Genomic DNA, 19,159 nt, shown 5'->3' with positions numbered 1-19,159 from the left:
GTGCCATGCCTTATAAAACCCAAGACTCTTTTCTTCAATAATAAAACTGGAGAGCATGTAGAAGCATCAAGGAAAGATTAAGCACTTCTTTTTGGGACTTGTCCCGTTCAGGCATGGGAGAAGTGTCCGTCCCTGCCTGCCTGCCCCCCTCCCTGCCTGCCTGCCTGCCTGCCTCCCTCCATCCATCCATCCGTCCACACGTTTCCACAAATCTGCCAGAAAACTGCTGATCGGTGTACCTTGCTGGACTTACTCTAGAAGAATCCTAACTTGAAATTACTCCTTCCGATAACAAGGTGGAATTGTTCCAGCAGACTTTTAACCATCTGTGATGCAGCATTTGGCATGTCTGCCACCCGGCTGCTTCGTTTTGGGTTGCCCCAGTTACTGGGATTACGTGGTCTTATTGGCTGTGCTCTGGCGGGATCTTCCCAATCGTCGTGTATAATTTATTTATTTTAATCTTTGTAAACCACTTTGGGTCTCATTTCGAGGGGGAGAGAGAGACAGTGTAAACATTCAATAAATAAATAAAATAAACTTTTTTTTTAAATTATTGGATGGGTTTACAAACATAAACATAAAAATCATTATCATTTTCCCCCCATTGCATTTTCCCCATCCTTTCCCGTCCCCTTTTCTAGTGACTCCCAGCAGTTTTCCATACCCAACTTAAACTAAAGAATATATCATATAAATTTTTAAAGTCTATAATCTATATCTATATAATACATACTAATCTAATCTATTTACTTATCTTAACTATCTAAGCTTAATACTACTTATCTTAATTAAGAGTATAAAAATTATTTTAGTAAGTACATATACTAACTAAAAAAGATACATATATATGTGTAATATACTCTTCCTTAAATACCTATTATCTATATTATATATCTATTCTTTCTATTACATCACTAAAATACCATATATACTCCGTATAACCTGTACATCCTTGTTATTCAATCTTATACTATCCCATGTGAATATACTATCTTACTCTTAACTTTTTAATACTATAATACTATAACCCTATAAAATAAACTATGGTCCCCTGCCTATCAGCAGGACGATGGAATGTGGCTGCCAATAAATAAAATAGGACTTTCAGCATGGATGTCTTAGGTAGGCAGAGACAGGACAAATCTCCAATCCCCCAAACAGCCTATTGCGCTTTGAGCATTCTCATTGTTTCCATGGGGCTTAGAAGGTTGCAGGGAGCTGCAAAGAAGAGGGAGGGGGGGAGAAGAAAAGTAGTCGCATATCAATTAGGGGGGCACAACCCAAGAAGGAAACAGATTGGCCCGACTGAGCCCCTAACAGCTTATGATAGCTTGGAACGTTGATGAAGTTAGGTAGAGGAGTGCATGCATGCTACGAGGTGCAGATCTCACAGTTATCAGTTCTTCTCTTATGTCATTGTTTCCTGCTCTCCTAGTTGCAAACATCAACCAATCAGTACTTCAGTGGATTTCATTGCAAAGGTAAAGGAGACAAGGGACCCCCCTGAAATTTTTGGAGGGCAGGTAGCCCCCTCTGAATATCACTGATAGCAGCCCCTTTCGGATTGAACACCTCCTGTTACTCAGCCATAGGAACTCTGGTCTGTAGTCTGAAAATTATCTTTAAGGGTGACATTCTCCAGGGGGACGGGCAGAGGAGAGATGCCCAATTTATTCATTTATGCCATTTATTGTGGTATGCATCCAAATATCCATAAATTGCCTTTGTGTTGGCTCATGGAATTAAAATGCCCAGCTTGGCAGCTAGGATGACACGTTTGCAGTTCTAATGCTGGAGGCAAGTGGTTGTCAGAGGACCGGTTTCTTAAGTTCTGGATTTTTCACCGCTAACAATCCTGTTTAAATCTCTTATCCTGGTACTATTAGATAACTGATGTAAGATTATCTCCCCCCTCCCTTTCCTTTGTATTAAAATATTTAGTACCTCCACTGAGTACATTTTTTTCCTAATTATTATGGCCAGTAGGATATATAGAGGGGATGGTTTTTAAAGAACGTGAAGCATCTACAACCTTGCTGAGAGAGGGCAGCTGAGATGTGTGATGCGATTTGCAGATCCACATCCGTTTGAAGTGACTCACGGCTGCATCTGTGAAAACTTAGAATTAGATTCCATTTGCGCATACTATTCCTTTGCCCACAGGAAAGGGGAAGTCAGACCAGGTACTAAGAGTCCTTACATCTCTAACATATTTGCATTACAAGTAGTGACTTACTTAGTTTGGGGCTTGTGAGAGTTTAGATTTAAAAGCTTGTTCTCTCTGGTTGCCCTAGCCTTCCTTACAGGGTAGTTGCATGAATGACCAAGGTAAATGTATGAACGTTTGACTGGAGATTCTTCTTGAATGTGAACACAGAGTTGGCATAAGATAATGTTCGCAAACATCTGATACCTGAAGTACATTAGCAGCTCACTGCAGCCTTACATTTGAAACAGTTTAATTTCAGAGTATGTAATAGCAGGGCTTTTTTCCTGGGAAAAGAGGTGGTGGAACTCAGTGCGTTGCCCTCGGAGAAAATGGTCACATGGCTGGTGGCCCCGCCCCCTGATCTCCAGACAGAGGGGAGTTTAGATTGCCCTCTGCGCCGCTCGGCAGCGCGGAGGGCAATCTAAGCTCCCCTCTGTCTGGAGATCAGGGGGCGGGGCCACCAGCCATGTGACCATTTTCAAGAGGTTCCGGAACTCCGTTCCCCCACGTTCCTGCTGAAAAAAAGCCCTGTGTAATAGTAAAAACCAGTCTCGGAAAAGCCCGCTCCTTATATTCCAGTTTTGATTTCTGGTCTGGACGTTCCTTCCAATGGGCAGGAACAAGCCCGGAGTAATGGCTCATGCGGCGAATCAGTGGCCAGTCTCTCCTGTGTCTCTGCACTGGGTATGATTGGATCATTCGATAATGCCTAATGCAAATAGGCAGCACAAATCACCTGACCCAAATGTAGCTCAGTGTGAAGGAGGCAAATCCAGATCAGTGAATCATGCGGACCCCCAGCACGTATTCTCACAAGAGGTTCTAATTATCTGATTGCTCTATTCTTCCAGCACGGTACATCTATCAGAACAGAGTTTGGGAATGGCTAGTGTCAGGATGGACTGAGACAGTCAGTCTGAGGCCCGCGAGATGGATTTTCTTCTTTTGAAAAGTCTCTGGCAACTTGTTTGTGTGTCTCCTGCAAAGTGCGTGTTGTCTCTGCTCATTCCTCTTGAAAACACTGGCAGAGTTTCTCGCTGCCTTAGCGAGGCCCGTTCATCTCTCCTATTTCTGATCCTAGCAGAGCTCTGACATTTCAGGCTCCATTACAGAAACGTTCAGCTATGTTGCTAATGGACCCATCTTTTGACTCCCACTCACAAAAAAGAACATTCAGGTAGGCACACTTGGTTGGGAGCTCAGCAGGGGGAGGAGATCATCGAGTTTATGATAAATTTTGCTTTGCCGTAAACTCCTCTAGCCCCCCCTCCCCATCCTCCCAATAAGGAGCCTTGTAGTTTATTACCAGACAAATTAAATCAGCAAGCCGGTACTCTTTCTTCCTACAGCATTTCGAAAACATTTCAAGGCTTTCTGCTTGCTATAAAAGGCAGCCGTTAACTGTTTGGGGCCATAAATATATGGAAAAATTTTAAAAGACCCATTGGTATGAATAAGAGGTTTCTGGGAACAGCAAGAAGGCCACAGAAGCCACAGTTCCTGGAATTCTGAATACTGAAAAAGAAAATGCTCTTAGTGAGACGGCTGCATTCATCTCGGGGCCCGGTAACAAACCTTTGTGGTCCTGTTGATGATTGCAAAGCTTTGAAATGAGTAGGTTGTGATAGTCTGCTAATTTTGCAGAAATGATGGCTTTGATCGCTTGTGAGATATATATATGCTGTAAAAAAGTTTGATCCAACCAAGGGGAAAACAATATCTTCAGCATGGCTTACAAACTTAGCATACGAACCTACCCAGTCATTTTCCGAGGTCCTTCCTGCTTCAGGTGTCCCCACCTTCTGAGGCAGCCTTAGAAAAGGGCCTTCTCAGTCGAGGCACCGAAACTCCAGAACTCCCTCCCCAGGGGGATTCCTCTGTCTCCCACTCCCGTCGTCTCCCACCAGCAGGTGAAGACTTTTTTGTTTTGTTTGCTGTTCCCTCACTAACCCTAATTAGCCCTCCTCCCTGTTTGTGTGTGTTGCATGTGTTTAGTGTTATGTCTAATTTAATTGTTTTTAGTATTTTCATGTAGTTATATTTTAAATGCTTTTTTATATTTGAAATGTTTTAATGTTTACCATCATAAAGGTAAAAAGGTAAAGGTGCAAGCACCGAGTCATTACTGACCCATGGGGGGAATCTCATCACAACATTTTCTTGGCAGACTTTTTTACGGGGTGGTTTGCCATTGCCTTCCCCAGCCATCTATACTTTACCCCCAGGAAACTGGGTACTCATTTTACCGACCTCGGAAGGATGGAAGGCTGAGTCAACCTTGAGCCGGTTATTTGAACCCAGCTTCCGCCAGGATCAAACACAGGTTGTGAACAGTACTTGGGCTGCAGTACTTCAGCTTACCACTCTGCACCACAGGACTCTTAGTTTACCATCATGGGGCCCTGAATTAGGTGGAAATGCAGCATAGAAATATTTTTTAAAAAAATGCTGCAGATTGTAACTTCTGGTAAAACCCCACCCAGTCAGAATCAACCAATTTGGTGTAGAATCAGCCATCTAATCTGGAGAGCCGGGTTTGATTCCCCACTCCTCCGCTTGAAGCCAGCTGGGTGACCTTGAGCTAGTCACAGCTCTCTGGAGCTCTCTCAGCCCCACCCACCTCACAGGGTGTTTTGTTGTGGGGATAATAGTAGCATACTTTGTAAACCGCTCTGAGTGGGCATTAAGTTGTCCTGAAGGGTGGTATATAAATCGAATGTTGTTGTTGTTGTTATACGTGTTGCCTAGTAAGTTCTGCTTTCACTTCCCTGGTCCTTTGAAGTGTCAGGCTAAGCTAAGCTAGCCCTCCCTTGCTAAGCTTAGTCTAAGCTAAGTGGACAAGCTTAAATTTTTGTGTTGGATAAAAAAATCTCTCAAGAACCTGAATTTGTGGAGAGGGTACCATTTGCGCCATCCACATCCTACAATGAGGCGAGTTACCTGGGTGATCTCCAGTTTGGTCAACCTGGATTCATGCCCAGTTTCACCCATGAGTGCCTTTGACTGCCTGCCATTGATCCACAGTTTCCCACTTACGCCATGTTGATGGCAAGAAGCTGCTTCCCAGGTCTGTTGCCCCGCTCAGCAGGAAGTGTGGACTCCTAGCACCATCCAAAACATCTGCCAAGGCTGAAGCCCCCCTGGATGTTTGTGTTCATTGGATTAGAAGCGTTCGTCCTAATCCCCAGCAGGGTGGGTGGTGCCGTTCTAAGGTGAACTGCCTGCATGTGTATTATTTCATGCCTGCCAGGACTGAGCCCTGGTATCGTCAACAGAAGTTAAGCACCGGAAAATCCTATCTGTGCCTCAACAGTTGCATTTTTTCCACTGCAAGAATACAAATACCAAGTTACTCTTCTAATATCTGTCCCCTAGACAAGATAGTATTATGTGAGAGTTTGTTTTCTTCAGTTATGAATTACAGACATATTTATATCATGCCTTCCAATTTATAAAATTCCCCTGGGTGGCTAGCAGTGATCAATTATTTGTTTATTCTAAATATCTTTTAAAACGGATGTAGCCTGCGAGAGAGATGCAATCCAACCATCCAACCAGCACCAGCAGATGCTGATGGACAGATTTAAAGCCATGAACGGCTCTTGCGAGAAGCAACGCCTTTAGCTAATACCAGAATGCCAACAGAGAGCAAGACACGTGGAAGAAGTTCCCGTGGTCTTGGCACTACTGTTGTGAAGGCTTATTCCTGTGTACCTCTGACAATTGGATTGGGGCATGAAACAGGAGCCGAAAAGAATCAAAAGCACTTCCGTAAGAAGTCTGAATGGGACTGGCACAATAGATCGGATTCTCCCTTTTCTCTGTTTCTGCCTATAAGCCCCTCACAGTAACTTGTGCTTGGCTGAGGCCTTCAGCAAGGCAGTTGGCAAGAGAAGCCGTGCACCCCAAGAAAAGAAGGAAATGAATGGATGCATGTTCCTTCCCCATCACATTTAGATCCTGTCATCTCTGTGTTTTAGAGGGGGGATTTAGAGGGGGGGAAACGGTTGCAAATGTTTCAAGTAAGCTTTGGACAATAATCCCCGCCACTTTTCCTAACAGGTATCCAGAAAATGCTTATAAATGTGTGTCAGCCAGTTGTTCCTCCATATGCCTGGAAGTCTTTATGGTGTCTTTGTAGAAAAAGCCTTTGTAGAAAATCTCCTTCAACTCAGTATGGTGATCTCTTCTGTTTGTAGCTTTATATGAAGGCCAAGTGGGCTTTTTATACTCTTTAAGCAGATCGAACTGCATGCTGGGTGCGCAGTTGTTTTGGGGGGACACACACATTCTTTTGATGCACAAATGTGAGGTGCAGTTTTTTCTTTCTCCTCCACCTCCCCGCATCATTTGTGTGTTTAAATGCTTGCTGTGGTCCTCCTCCAGGAGAAATTAAACCTTATTTAAGACAGAATGGAAAACCTTGGAGAACCACCAGTGCGGTTTTCCTGGTATTGGGGAGCTGATGTCTTCAGGCTTGTGGGCTTCCCAGAGGCGCTTGAAGGCCATTGCTGGGAGCCAGACCAGCTCGAGAGCTGTGCTGTAGGATTTTGATCTGACCATGTGTTTCAGTTCAGAGCAGCAACTGGGCCATCTCTAGACTAATCCCAGTAGCATATTAATAAAAGCGTGAATGTACTGTTTAATCTGTATGACTTGCAGCCCACTTTAGCCAGAAAAAAATTCTCCTCTTCTGCTCAGCCTGTTTTCTGGGGTAACAGGAGCTGCCGCTGTTCAAGGGACGAAGTTGGCTGGCTTGGACACAAGGCCAAATAAAATATCCTGTGTGAAGGCTTAATGGGTTTGCTCACATTCAGGAGCATGTGGGTTGCTTTGTTTTGTGTCGAGCAGGAATCCCTCCTATCGAACTTAAATTGGTTAGTAACGTGTATTTTGTGGGTTGCCTTTCCTTGAACATATTGGTAATAGTTCTACAAAACTTGTTTGCCCACTAACAAAAAAAATATAAGTGAATGGCCTATCTATACAGAAATATCAGTGTCCAAAGGGGAGTGGAGCCAATGTGGTCAGTTCTTGAAAATTAATATTTTGGGGGGTTGTTTGTGTTTTCTTTAAGGTGGCCCTGATGACAACTTGATAGAAGGCGGTGGGACTAAATTCGTCTGCAAACCGGGAGCCCGGAACATCACGGTCATCTTCCATCCACTTCTGAGGTAATGCCTTATTCTCTTGCTTTGTGTCATGCGTGGAGAAGCACACTGTTTGTTCCTGAGATGTTTTCACACAGCTGCTTTGTTGTTGACAAGTTTTGGGCTATTTGCAAAAGTGCAACAAAACTACGGAATTTGGTTACTGAGACCCTTTTCTAGTCCTGGTGGCTTGGAAGCGCGGAAGGGAACACAGGATAAAATCTCAGCAACTGAATGTCTTGAAGGCAGTACTTCCGTGCCGTGCAGTTCTTTGCTTAGCAGAAATCGACTGGACATATGCAAACAATTCAAATAAGCTGGTTACAAATCCTAGCAGATGAGAATATCCCAGTTAGCGACAAACATGTTTAACGCTGGCATGAATTTAATGAGCCACACTTAAGGACCACAAAACTTGCAAGAGAAGGAGGAAAGAAGGCCTCAGGCAAGGAGTGCAGAAATGTGCAGCCCGTATCTAACATTTTAATGATGACAAAACTCCAGGTGCACTGGCCAAATATGCAAGAGCTGATCTGGCGTAGCAGGTTTGCTTCTTGGTTAACAAATGACAGCTGCATGGACCAGTGTGGTAAGACACACGTGTGTGTGGTGTGTGCGTGCACGTGCATGCATGCGCGCACACAAGCAGTAATGTTTGGGTTTGAAGAGCAGTTCTTTTCAGATGTCTCAAAGATATACATGTCCTGGAGCCACTTCTACAGTGGTGCAGGGGGAAGATGCTGTTTAAGAGAAAGAGAGAGAGTGTCACCAGTGACAGTCCAGGACAATAAAAGAGTCTTTGACATCAGGACCATCATTTTATAACACTGACTTTCCCCAGAATGGACAGGTTTAATGACATTTTCTGTTCACTAATGCAGACAATGAAACCAAAGTCTTTCATGTTTTTATCAAAGAAAATGCAGATTTATGGGAAATTTAACCTCTTTGGTTATGATGCATTTACCTCTCACACCGTAATGCATTCCCGTGCTTCTTTCACAGAGTAGGGTGGGGACCCTGGTAACCTCAGTTCCGATGCAGACCCCTGGCTCCTTAAATCTCACTTGCTCCCTGGCTGGGTTTATATTTGCGTTTGACCTCCTTTTGCAGTAAACAATGTAATTTATTATTGATCAGGACTGGGGGAAAGTTTTAGCTGCAGCTCGTAGCAAATGGTTTATCATTCACTGCCAGTTATGATTAATAAGCAGTGAGCCAACGCTGCGGCTGCTTGCAAGGTAAGCTGATTTCGTGATAAACAGGCTTCAACTTTACAAGACGGGCAACGAAGCCCCCACCTTCTGAAGCAGAGTGCCAGTTATTAAAATGCATTACAAATTCTCAGCTGGAAACTCATCAGGGGCTGCTGGGACTTGCGTATACCTGAGCTGAGTAAAGGGGAAATGGGAAGCTTGTTAGAGCCCTGTTCGGAGTTTAATCTCCCTCCTTCCCACTTCCAGTCTGGTGATTTAATTTTCTTTCTATCATCAGTGCTAACTAGCAGAAGGTTTGTTTCCCTGCTCTGTAGCTAATAAGTTTTGTCTTTTCCTTGTGTGGCTTTTCCAGTCCTGCTCAATACCTCCTGTCTCCACTGGCAACCGTGCTATAACTCTGGGCTTTTTTTCTAGGAAAAGAGGTGGTGGAACTCAGTGGGTTGCCAGCACAGGCAGCAACTCCTGGTGGGAGGTGGTGCCCCTGGTACCACATGCACATGCGCAAAGTGTGTGCATGCTCTCAGGACTGCACAATGGGTCAGCTGCAACAAGGGGGGAGTTTTTTAAAGTTTAAATTGCCCTCGGCAAAAATGTTCACATGGCTGGTGGCCCACCCCCTGTTCTCCAGACAGAGGGCAATCTAAACTCCCCTCTGTCTGGAGATCAGGGGGCGGGGCCACCAGCCATGTGACCATTTTCAAGAGGTGCCAGAACTCCATTCCACCGCGCTCCTGCTGGAAAAAAAGCCCTGCTATAACTTGTATCTCAAGAACTGTTTAGAGCATCACTCTTCAAAAGAGCAGACTCATCTGGCTTCTACATCTGGAATCCAGTCATGGCTTTTGGACACAAGCAGTAAACCAAAAATGGCTCCGTGGGAGGCTTCTCAAATAGTAAAGAAAAAAACGAGACGTGCACTCAAAAATGACCCTGAGAAACCTTTTTTCCGACGCTCTAATCCTTGCGTATCTGCCGTTTCAAGATCCATGGGAGAAAAGCAACGACAGTTTGAACTGGTTTAGGTTCGTAGGCTGTGTCTGTCTTGTTTTTATCCTGCTCTTCCTCCAAAGATGTCCAGGATTAAACTGGGGTCTCCCCAGTTTTAGTTTGATGCTCTAACCATTAAACCTCACCAACTCTAGTACAGTCCGAGGGAAGAGTGTAGTTTGTAGTGTAAACCGGAAGACTCGCGTTGCTGCTGCATTAAAAGGGGTTCCACTGGGATGATTTTCTCATTGCATGATTTAGTATTGCAGATCACCGTCCTGCCCTTGCATTTCTCGATTCCTTTGCAGTGCAAAGAAGTCTCGATTTGCGATCCCGTGAGAAAAAAAAAATCAGCCAGCATGAAATCAGTTTGGATTCTTTGTGTTTGCAAAAAGTACTTGCCGTTAATGACAGCAACGTCAATAAACTCTTGCTGACTTAGAGCGCATTTCGTAAAACCATCCACCACCACGTCGTGACAAGGTAGAGGACTGTTAGGGAAGCGCCCGCACCAAAGTGACCGCTTCGCCGTGGAGCGTAGCTCTGGCTGTTCATCTTTAGCGTTTCTGTCAGCTTGTCATGGGCAATCAGATATTATCTTCATTGCTGACATTCAACAAGCATGTGAGGCATAATGAAAACTTCCTATTTTTTCCTTCTCCCCCCCCCCCCCAAAAAAAACCCTGCAGCCCCCCGTTGAATGCAGATGACACATTTGGAATAGCAATTTTCATGACACACTTTGGTTTCATTACCAGCCTGATGGGTAGGCAGTGGAAATAATGCGTGTCATAAAAATAGTTAGGGCAAGATTTACGACTGAAAGATCTCCCTGCATTGTACAAGGCGCTTGTCACACGGAGGTGGGAAAGATGGCATTTGCTACATCTTAACCTACTCCCCCCCCCCCGACCAATCAGCACATCAATAACTGCCAGGGAGAGGAAAAATGGTTTGGCGTCCTAGTCAAGCCTGCCCTATAGGAGAAAGGGAGGAGATTCGGGAAGCAGGTTTGTTGACTGTAACGCCACCAGCAGTATCCATCAAGACAATGGATAGGTTTGGAAGAAACTTGGCACTTTGCCATGACTGATGCAGCCCCAGTACCCGTGCTGTGATGACCGGCTGGCATGTCAGTGAGAAAGTCTGAGGATAGCCAGAAAGGCACACAGAAGTCTGAAGGAGTCTTCTCGATCAAACTGGCATTTCCGCTGAGCTCTCCTTCCATTTAAAAACTGTTAGATTTGACAGATTGTTTCTGAAATTTCTATGATGATTTTAAATTAGTAATTTATTGTTGTTAGCCACCCTGAGCCTGCTTGCGGGGAGGGCGGGATATAAATATAATATAATAAATGATCAAGGGCTGGGACATTCAGTAAACAATTCAATAAGATAAGGATTGCAGACATTTGAAGAGAAGTAGAAATCTGATACATAGCTGAAAATGACACCGAGGCATACAGAAATTGACATGACACATTAAACAACACAGAACTATCCCGTAGGAGCATATTTGCAGCAACGTTCAGTACACAGTAGTGTCGTCTACAGTCACTGTTCCTTATCAGAACATCTCTCTGAACCATTTCCTTACAGCACAGTCCTATTACTTGTGTCAAAAAGCCGTCATGAATAATTCAGTTTTGGATAGTTTGCGGAAAGCCATGAGCGGGGCTGCTTTCCTGACCTCAGAAGTGGAGAAAGGAGAGGGAGGGAAAGTGACCTGTCATATACGCCTGTCTGCATATCTGCCATGAATGTATTCTGTGTTCTGTACTGGTCCTCTGAGGGCATGAGAAGTTTCTTATTGATGATAAGGCAGTAGGTCATCACTCAAGTATTTACTGTCGCTTTCCCCACTGCTTCCAGAAATGTCCTTGAAGGCTGCTTGCGGCCAGCGCGAAATGTATCTTTCTTGGGAACTGAGATGATTTCATTCTTTGCTCTGTCTAGTCTAAACCTAGCTGTTCCCTGGCAACCCCCCTGGCTCTTTCGTGCCCGAAAACTTTAATGGTCCTTATCCTGATGGCAGGAACGTTCCCTATAACTAACATCACCAACCCCAGTTACGTCACTTCTGCCAATGCACTTGTCTGAGCACCTTGAACTTGCTGGATCTCTAATAAAGTTACTTCAACCAATATACCTGCGTGTTTGCTGTGGAGACCTGGGGAACAGTCTGCCAAGGACTGACGTGACCTTTCCCAGCAGCAACTCTGTATTCTGCATGCTGTTGCCTCATCAGACTTGCACGCTCAACTGCAGTCCTAAAATTAGGTGGAAATCAAGATGGGAATCTTGGAGCCTTGCGGTACAGGTCAGCCCTTGGCTGCTAAAATCTCTTGCATTTAGGATGTGGTTCAGTGTTATTCATTATCCAATGGTAGTCAACCAAATGCTTTAGCTAGAAACATTACTGTGACAGCCATTTCTGACCTCGTCCATGACTTAAGTAGATAATATCTGCCTTGGACCTTTATGTCTGTCTTCCTTCTCCTCTGGCTTCACCCCCTGCTTCCCAGTCGCATTCCAGTTTTAAGGCAGGCATGGGAAATGGAGGATCGTGGCAGCCCTGGGGTAGACAGCCTAATTTCCAGCAGGACAACTGAAATTTGCGAAGGCCCAGATTAATTATCAGCATTTAATGGGACTCGCTCACATATAATAAATGAATAGAAGATTTCTCTCCCCCCCCCCGCTTCCGGTTTTTTGAAAGGAGTTGATTCCTGGGAATAGATTTTTTTACAAATGCATGAAAAGCTAATTAGACATCCAGCCTGACGAGGAATACACGCGTTTGATTTTTCCTTGATTAGATATTGTGGGAGGTGCTGAAGTATGAAAATTAGACTTGAGACCGGGGGGGGGGGATTGGTTGCTGCCTCCGTTATCCATTGATAAATAACATCTGCTTCGATTGATAACGTCCTGGGCAGTTGTTGTCACTGCTCCATAGCGCAGAGGGTTTCTCATTGGTGGGAAGGGAATGGGATTGACCAAAACTTGCAAGCTTGGAGCACAGAGGACTCCGCCTGGCCCACCAGCCCGGTGCAGCATTTGTTCTGCCCCAGTGAGTTCTTCTTTTTTATTGGTTTCAGCTGGTGTTTGAAAGGCACTTGGCTCTTCAGGGTAATAATAATTTTACATATGCTTTATAGAGTATGTTTATTACCAGGCAATTAGATAACAGATGTCTGCAGTCTTGAGGCTGGGTGGGGGTGCGGGGGAGGCAGTGAAGAGCTGGAGACTGGAAGAAGCCGGGTAGGTAGAGGAGCGTTTCTGACTCTGGAAACGGCATTAATCCCACCATAGTTGAACGCCGGGTGCCACGGCCGCTAGGATTCCTCAGTATCAGCCACACTTCATTAATCTCAAGCAGCAATTAAAACTGGTTGCGGGGAAGGAGAAGGGAGCACAGGGGCTTGTTGGCCCGGAGGCAAGAGTGCCGCCAAAGTCGGTTGGTTTGCATGTCACACAAAGAAAGGGTGGGGAACTTTAAACTGTCCTGGCACCTCCGTTTTCTTCTGTCTGTCTTGCAGAAGGCAGCATCTGTCAATAACACTGAGAGTGGCATTTCTGCCCATGATTCTTGGAGCACTGCTTTGGGTTTAGAGAGGGGCAGTAAAGCACCGAAGAGATCTTGTCTTGGATGAGCTAGCAAGGGGCAGGAAGCAGCCACTGTTGGCGAGATAAGCTTTTAGGGCAGATGCAAGGAAGGGTCTGTAAAACCCAAATCGTAGGAGATTTCTTGTTCTTGTCCCGGGAATTGTTTGTATGAATTCGACAAGCTTTTCAGAAGTCACCTTTACAACATCCATTCCTATTTCCTCAGTTTCTACCATGGAAGCTCGCTGGCAGTGCAATCCTAAACAGAGTTACTCCAATCTAAGCCCATTGAAATCAACAGGCTTAGACTGAAGTAACTCTGTTTGGGATGGCGCTGTGGGTGACCTTGGGCCAGTCACAGTCTCTTAGCCTGGCCTACCTCAATCAGTTGTTGTTGTTGTGAGAAAATGGAGGAGAGGATGATGTTCTAAGCCTCTGTGAGTTCCCAGCCGGGGAGAAAAGTGGTAAATATATAAACGCATTTGGAAATTCATGCCCATACATGCAAGCAATAAAAACATAATAAAATGCTTAGTGAGGTAGTGTCAAAACAACCAAATGCTGGTCAGATTCTTATGGAAGCAGGCAGCATATTGTTGGTTGGTTGGTTGGTTGGTTGGTTGGATGTCATTTATAGTCCGCCTTTCTCACTGAGACTCAAGGCAGATTACACAGTGTGAGATTAGTACAGTCAATTTCAAGGACATTTCCATAAACAATGCCAGAGGGTAAATAAACACAATTTTACAAAGACGTAGTATTAATAAAATGGCAAAAAGAGTCCAGTAGCACCTTTAAGACGAACCAACTTTACTGTAGCATAAGCTTTCGAGAATCACAGCTCTCTTCATCAGATGCATCAAGTTTGGCATCTGACGAAGAGAACTGTGATTCTCGAAAGCTTATGCTACAGTAAAGTTGGTTCATCTTGAAGGTGCTACTGGACTCTGCCGTTTTGCTGCTACAGACTAACACAGCTAACCCCTCTGGATCTATAGCATTAATAAGAATCTAATATAGAGTTGAAGGAATGCTGAAACAGAACATAAGCACTTCTAGGGCTGACATTTGACCACCTGAAGCACAAGTAGTTCATAGGAGCACATATTTAAAGCAACAGATAGTATGTAAGGCAACATAGTGGTGACGTCTATGGTCCTTAACTCATTAGTGAAGCATCTGAGAGCCCCTCCCTACAATACAAAAACCTTTTTGAATAATTTGGTTTTGCATCGTTTGCAGAAAGCTAGGAGAGAATGCAGGCTTTCCTAACCTCCTCAGGCAGGCCATTCCACAGGGTAGGGACCACCACAGGGAAAGCTTGTGCACGGGCTGCTGTTGATTTTGCCCATGTATAGGGTGGCACTTGCAGGAGACCCTGTTCAGATGAGTGAAGCTGCTGTGGAGGGACATAGAGAGGGAGGGAATCCCATAGGTATGCTGGGCCAAGGCCGTGAAGAGCTTTGTATGTGATAACCAGTACTCTGAACTGAGCACAGTAGCTGATAGGTAGCCAGTCGAGTGACTGCAGAATGGGAGTGATGTTCATGCTCTTGCTCACTTCTGATAGCAGTTGCGCAGCAATGTTTTGCACCAATTGGAGTCTCCGAGTTAATTTGAATGGGAGACTTACGTATGGTGCATTACAATAGTCAAGTCTTGATGTTACCGTAGCATGGATTCAAGTGGCCATGTCAGCCATGTCGAGGTAAGAAGCCATCTTCCAGGCTACAGTGAGGTTGTAAAAGGCGTTTTTTGCAGCTGCCTTAACTTGTTGTTCTAGTAGAAGCACTGGATCCAGTATAACCGCTAGGCTCTTAACCGCGTCTGTAAGGGTCAGACGAACTCCTGGACCCAGACCTTTTAGGGCTTTAAAGATACTCCATTAAGATCATCACAGACAAAACTGTCTCCTTACCCTTCTATGCAGTGTCTGTAATTCTGGGTTCTACCAGTTCTCCTATTGATCCCTATATTCAGAGATATACAAATTGTGGCGGGGCATGGTGATCAGTAATTATTTTCTACAACTGTAATGTCTATCCCCGTAATAATAAGGTAATTCATAGACTAATTGGACCTCATACTCACTGCACATCTCTGTTTTTGGTAGGCAAGCATTTAGATTCCTTATTATATGTATCATCTGGCCATAGGAAATTTACTCACCAGGATAAAAAATTGCCTGCTGAGTGCTTTTGTGGACTACTGCCCATCTGAAGACGTTAGAGGTCCCAGACAGGCATTAGAGGTCCCAGATGGGCACAGATTCATAGCAAAGTTAGCATAGCCATGCCCTCTCTTCAAGACTTTCTCGCTATTGACATTAAGTACTGCACTTGGTTTAACACGCATAAAGTGATCCTTTCATTGAAACATCCTAGAGCACAGACAAAATCCATGTACCCATGTGCATCCCCCTTCCTATTTCCCTCTAGAGTGGATCATGAGCACCTGTCCACCTGTTCTGCAAACAATAATCTTTCCCTGCTGCCAGTGGGCAACCATTGGAAGAGGCACGATAATGCAAAATAATAATAATGCCACGGCTGATATCATAGAAATGTTCTGATATGGGGTTGGATGTATAAATTGCTGTACATGGCGGAAATGGACAAAATGACAAGAAAGCTGAGAGATCAGAACCTGGCAAAATTCTTTACTGATTGGGGAAGACTGAAAACATATTTAGAAAAGAAGTGGGACGTGAAAGGGGAACTATGGCAATTCGAAAATTATTAGAATGGGGTTTTTTTATTATTGGAAGAGATGGAATCTTTACCATATGGAGTGAAGTATTAGCTAATTGTTATCTTAAATTTAAGTGGATTTGGAGTTAATAGATATTGGTAAAATTAATAAAGTAGATATTTTATTTAATTGTTAGCTTAAATTTAAATATATCTGAAGTTAACAGATAGTAACAGATAACAGATTTTAAGTTAATAATAATAGATCTGAAGCTAACAGATAGAGCTTAGCTTAACAAAGCAGAATGTAAACACAATATAATGAGTTACAGAAAAAGGGGATAGATTAGGAATAGATTAAGATATAGGGTTGGAAAGCTGTTGGAAGTCCTGAAAAAGGGGGGAAGGAAAGGGTGGAGGAAAATGATATTGAGATGTTATTTGAAAGTTGTATGTATTAATCTTCTCACCTAATATTTTTTTTTTAAAAAAAGAAATGTTCTGATATGAGGCTAATGCCACCGGGCGGGGCCAATGCCATGATCCCAAAAATTGTTGCAGCTGTACATGGAGGTGACATGTGAGCTGCCAGTCAGTGCCTCTGTATGACCCCATTGGCAGCTGGGGAGGAGGCAGCGGCTGAACTGGGCCTGACCCTGTTCTTTTGTTCTGCCTTTCTCTAATCCCCCCCCCTCAAAGTGTGTTCTGGTTGTAGTTGAATTGTGAAGGGATATTAAAAAGAAAACTGGCTGTTCTAACATTGCTAAAAGGAGATCTGCAACAACTTGTTTCATAACTAGAAGCAGCGTACATGTGGCGAGGTGGAGGATTCATTTTTGTGCCATTGTTAATGCTTTATGAGAGCTGACAATCTTGCCGCAGATGCCTTATTAGAGGCGACAGCTTATGAAAATCCTTCAGGTGAGGCTGTTCATTTCCTCCGGCAGCCAATAAAGCTCCCCTTCCTCCCACTGACACGGGAGCACCTGGGTAGCAGCTGACACAAAAACCCCGTTTCTTGTGGGATGCATTTGTCTTGTTCCCGTCGTGTCGAGGAAGGTGCTACATCTGATCAGTCAAGTTTGGATTTTGCAATGATGTTTTCTCTCCGCTATAAATCAAGACAGCCTGTCACCTGTTTCCTCTCTCTCCCTCAGCTGTACCTTTCCCCAGAACAAACTCTGTGCAATACTAAATAATACACACATTTTGACACATCTGGCAATGAGGGTGCCTGTGAGTCATCTGTATTGTTCACAGCCCCGGCTGATAGCATAAAAATGTTCTGGTACGGGGCTCATGCTGCCAGGGGTGGGGGGCAATGGGGTTGCGACGGTTGGCTAGATTTTACCAAAGGGTTTTGCAGAGAAATCCTTGCACTTAACCCCTTTGAGAAAACAGGCAGAGAAATCATTTGGGGGCGGGGGGGGGGGGATGCCAGCAGCACAAAGGCTGATGCGACAAAGTACGTGTGAAGAAATCTCAGTTTTGACACCTGCATTATGACACCATCCCGTGCAAAAGAGAGGAGTTTGTATGCAGATGGGGGTACGTAACAATCCGTGCCATGCCTTTGCGGCAATATTGCAAGAATTCACCTACTGATACTTAACATATTTATATGCCTGCCTTTTCCCCACTCAACTTAGGAACCATGGGTAGCAGCCCTTTTAAAAAGGACAAAAGTAATTGTATTAATACTCGCCTGTTTCAGAACATGCCTTAGATGAAGGGAGGGGGTACTAACAGTCGACTGGGTGGAGAAGAATGAGCTGCCATGTGGGAACATGCAGAGAGAGGCTGTCCTTCCAGTATGAGCTTAGCGAATTAGTTCACGGACTGATTCGGACATGGTCTTAGCAAGCTTTATATTAAGTGGCCTGTGGAAATGAGTCTTGAACTGTACACCCACCTCCACAGAAGCTGCGGTTTTATTGGGGGGAACCTTATGAGAAAGTCTTGTAATTCATCCAAACATATGACACTGTTTTAAAAGTATTTTTCCCGGTCTGAGAGCCTGAACTTGATTTTTTTTTAGTTTATATATGTTGAGCCTAAGATTGAGTCCTCCATCCCCACCCCCACCCCCCGTGACATAACTGAGGGCCAAACTACAAGTGACGAATTACATTTGAACGGCAAGTGTATTCCTCCCTGTTCACTTGCCCTCCACTTGCTCTCCACTCGATCCACTTGCCATTCAAGTGTCATTTGTCACTTGTAGCTTGGCCTTTAGAAACATAGATCTGGAAGGTGCACCAAGGATCATCTAGTCCACCCCATTGAACAGTGCAGGAAATTCACCACTATCTCCTCCCCTCCCCTCCCACAGCAGCCCCTGCTCTATGCCCAGAGGAAGGCAAAAAACCTCCAGGATCCCTGGGCCAATCTGGCAGGTAGGAAAATTCCTTCCTGACCCCAAAGTGACCATCAGCATTACCCTGGGCATGTATGAAAGGGCCATGAGAGCTAGACACTGGCTCATCTCTTCCTGCCCTCCCTCTCCCGATCTGCGTATGGTCATATAGAGTCATAAAATCATCATAGCTGTCAGGTGACCATCTAGCCTTAAAAACCGCCAAAGGAGGAGAGCCCACCACCTCCCAAGGAAGCCTCTTCCACTGAGGAAGTGCTCTTACTGTCAAGTTCTTCCTAATATCTAGCCGATAACTCTTTTGATTTAATTTTAACCCGTTGGTTCTGATCCAACCACATCCCTTGGACCTTTCTTCTCCTTCCTGAGTCAAGCCAATGTGGGTTGAGGGTAAGTGGGGACACGCACAAGGCTTCTGAGATTAATGCCATCAATTTCAGGAATGCTGGGCAGGCTGTGGGGACTGAGAAAGGAGCCGATTCCTGTGGGGGGATAAGTCAGCAAGACCGACTAAGGCTGGACTAGGCACCCCTGTGCGCTTTTCAAGGAATAAACATCAGGGTGGTAGAATCATTGAGAAGTGAGTTGACCACAAGTAGGGCCCGCTTGCCAGGGCAGAGCCCTAAATGGAGGCTCGTTCTTCTTAGGGAAACAATAGGACTTGCCTGGACGCGGAGTGATGCTCAGGTGCACGTGGCAAGACACCACTGCGTATTATTGATCCCCCAGTCTATGTATCCGGCGAGAAAAACACGCTTGCATTCATTTCATTCACACGGCGGAAAGTATGTGTTTATGTCCAGAGAAAATAATGCACGAAGAGACTCTCATTCTGGGCAATGATGTACGATCTTTGAATTCCCCTTAATGTGCGGCTTGGCTTGGTTGTTTGTTGTAGAATTAAAACTAGACCATTCAAG

The 19,159-nt window shown here is 44.6% G+C and overlaps 1 protein-coding gene across 1 annotated transcript in view; it reads left to right on the top strand.

Moving 5' to 3' along the window:
• EXOC4 (exocyst complex component 4) overlaps window positions 1-19,159 on the top strand; it is a 504,959-nt gene that overhangs the window by 260,913 nt on the left and 224,887 nt on the right. The window contains exon 10 of the mRNA XM_054988676.1: window positions 7,290-7,386. Coding sequence (XP_054844651.1) covers window positions 7,290-7,386 — 97 coding nt within the window. The remainder of the gene's footprint in view (window positions 1-7,289; window positions 7,387-19,159) is intronic.

Source organism: Eublepharis macularius, chromosome 9 (genome assembly GCF_028583425.1).
Source record: "Eublepharis macularius isolate TG4126 chromosome 9, MPM_Emac_v1.0, whole genome shotgun sequence".
NCBI classification, from domain to species: domain Eukaryota; kingdom Metazoa; phylum Chordata; class Lepidosauria; order Squamata; family Eublepharidae; genus Eublepharis; species Eublepharis macularius.
Note: the sequence above shows the minus strand (reverse complement) of the source record. Positions and strands in the feature narration are given on the sequence as shown.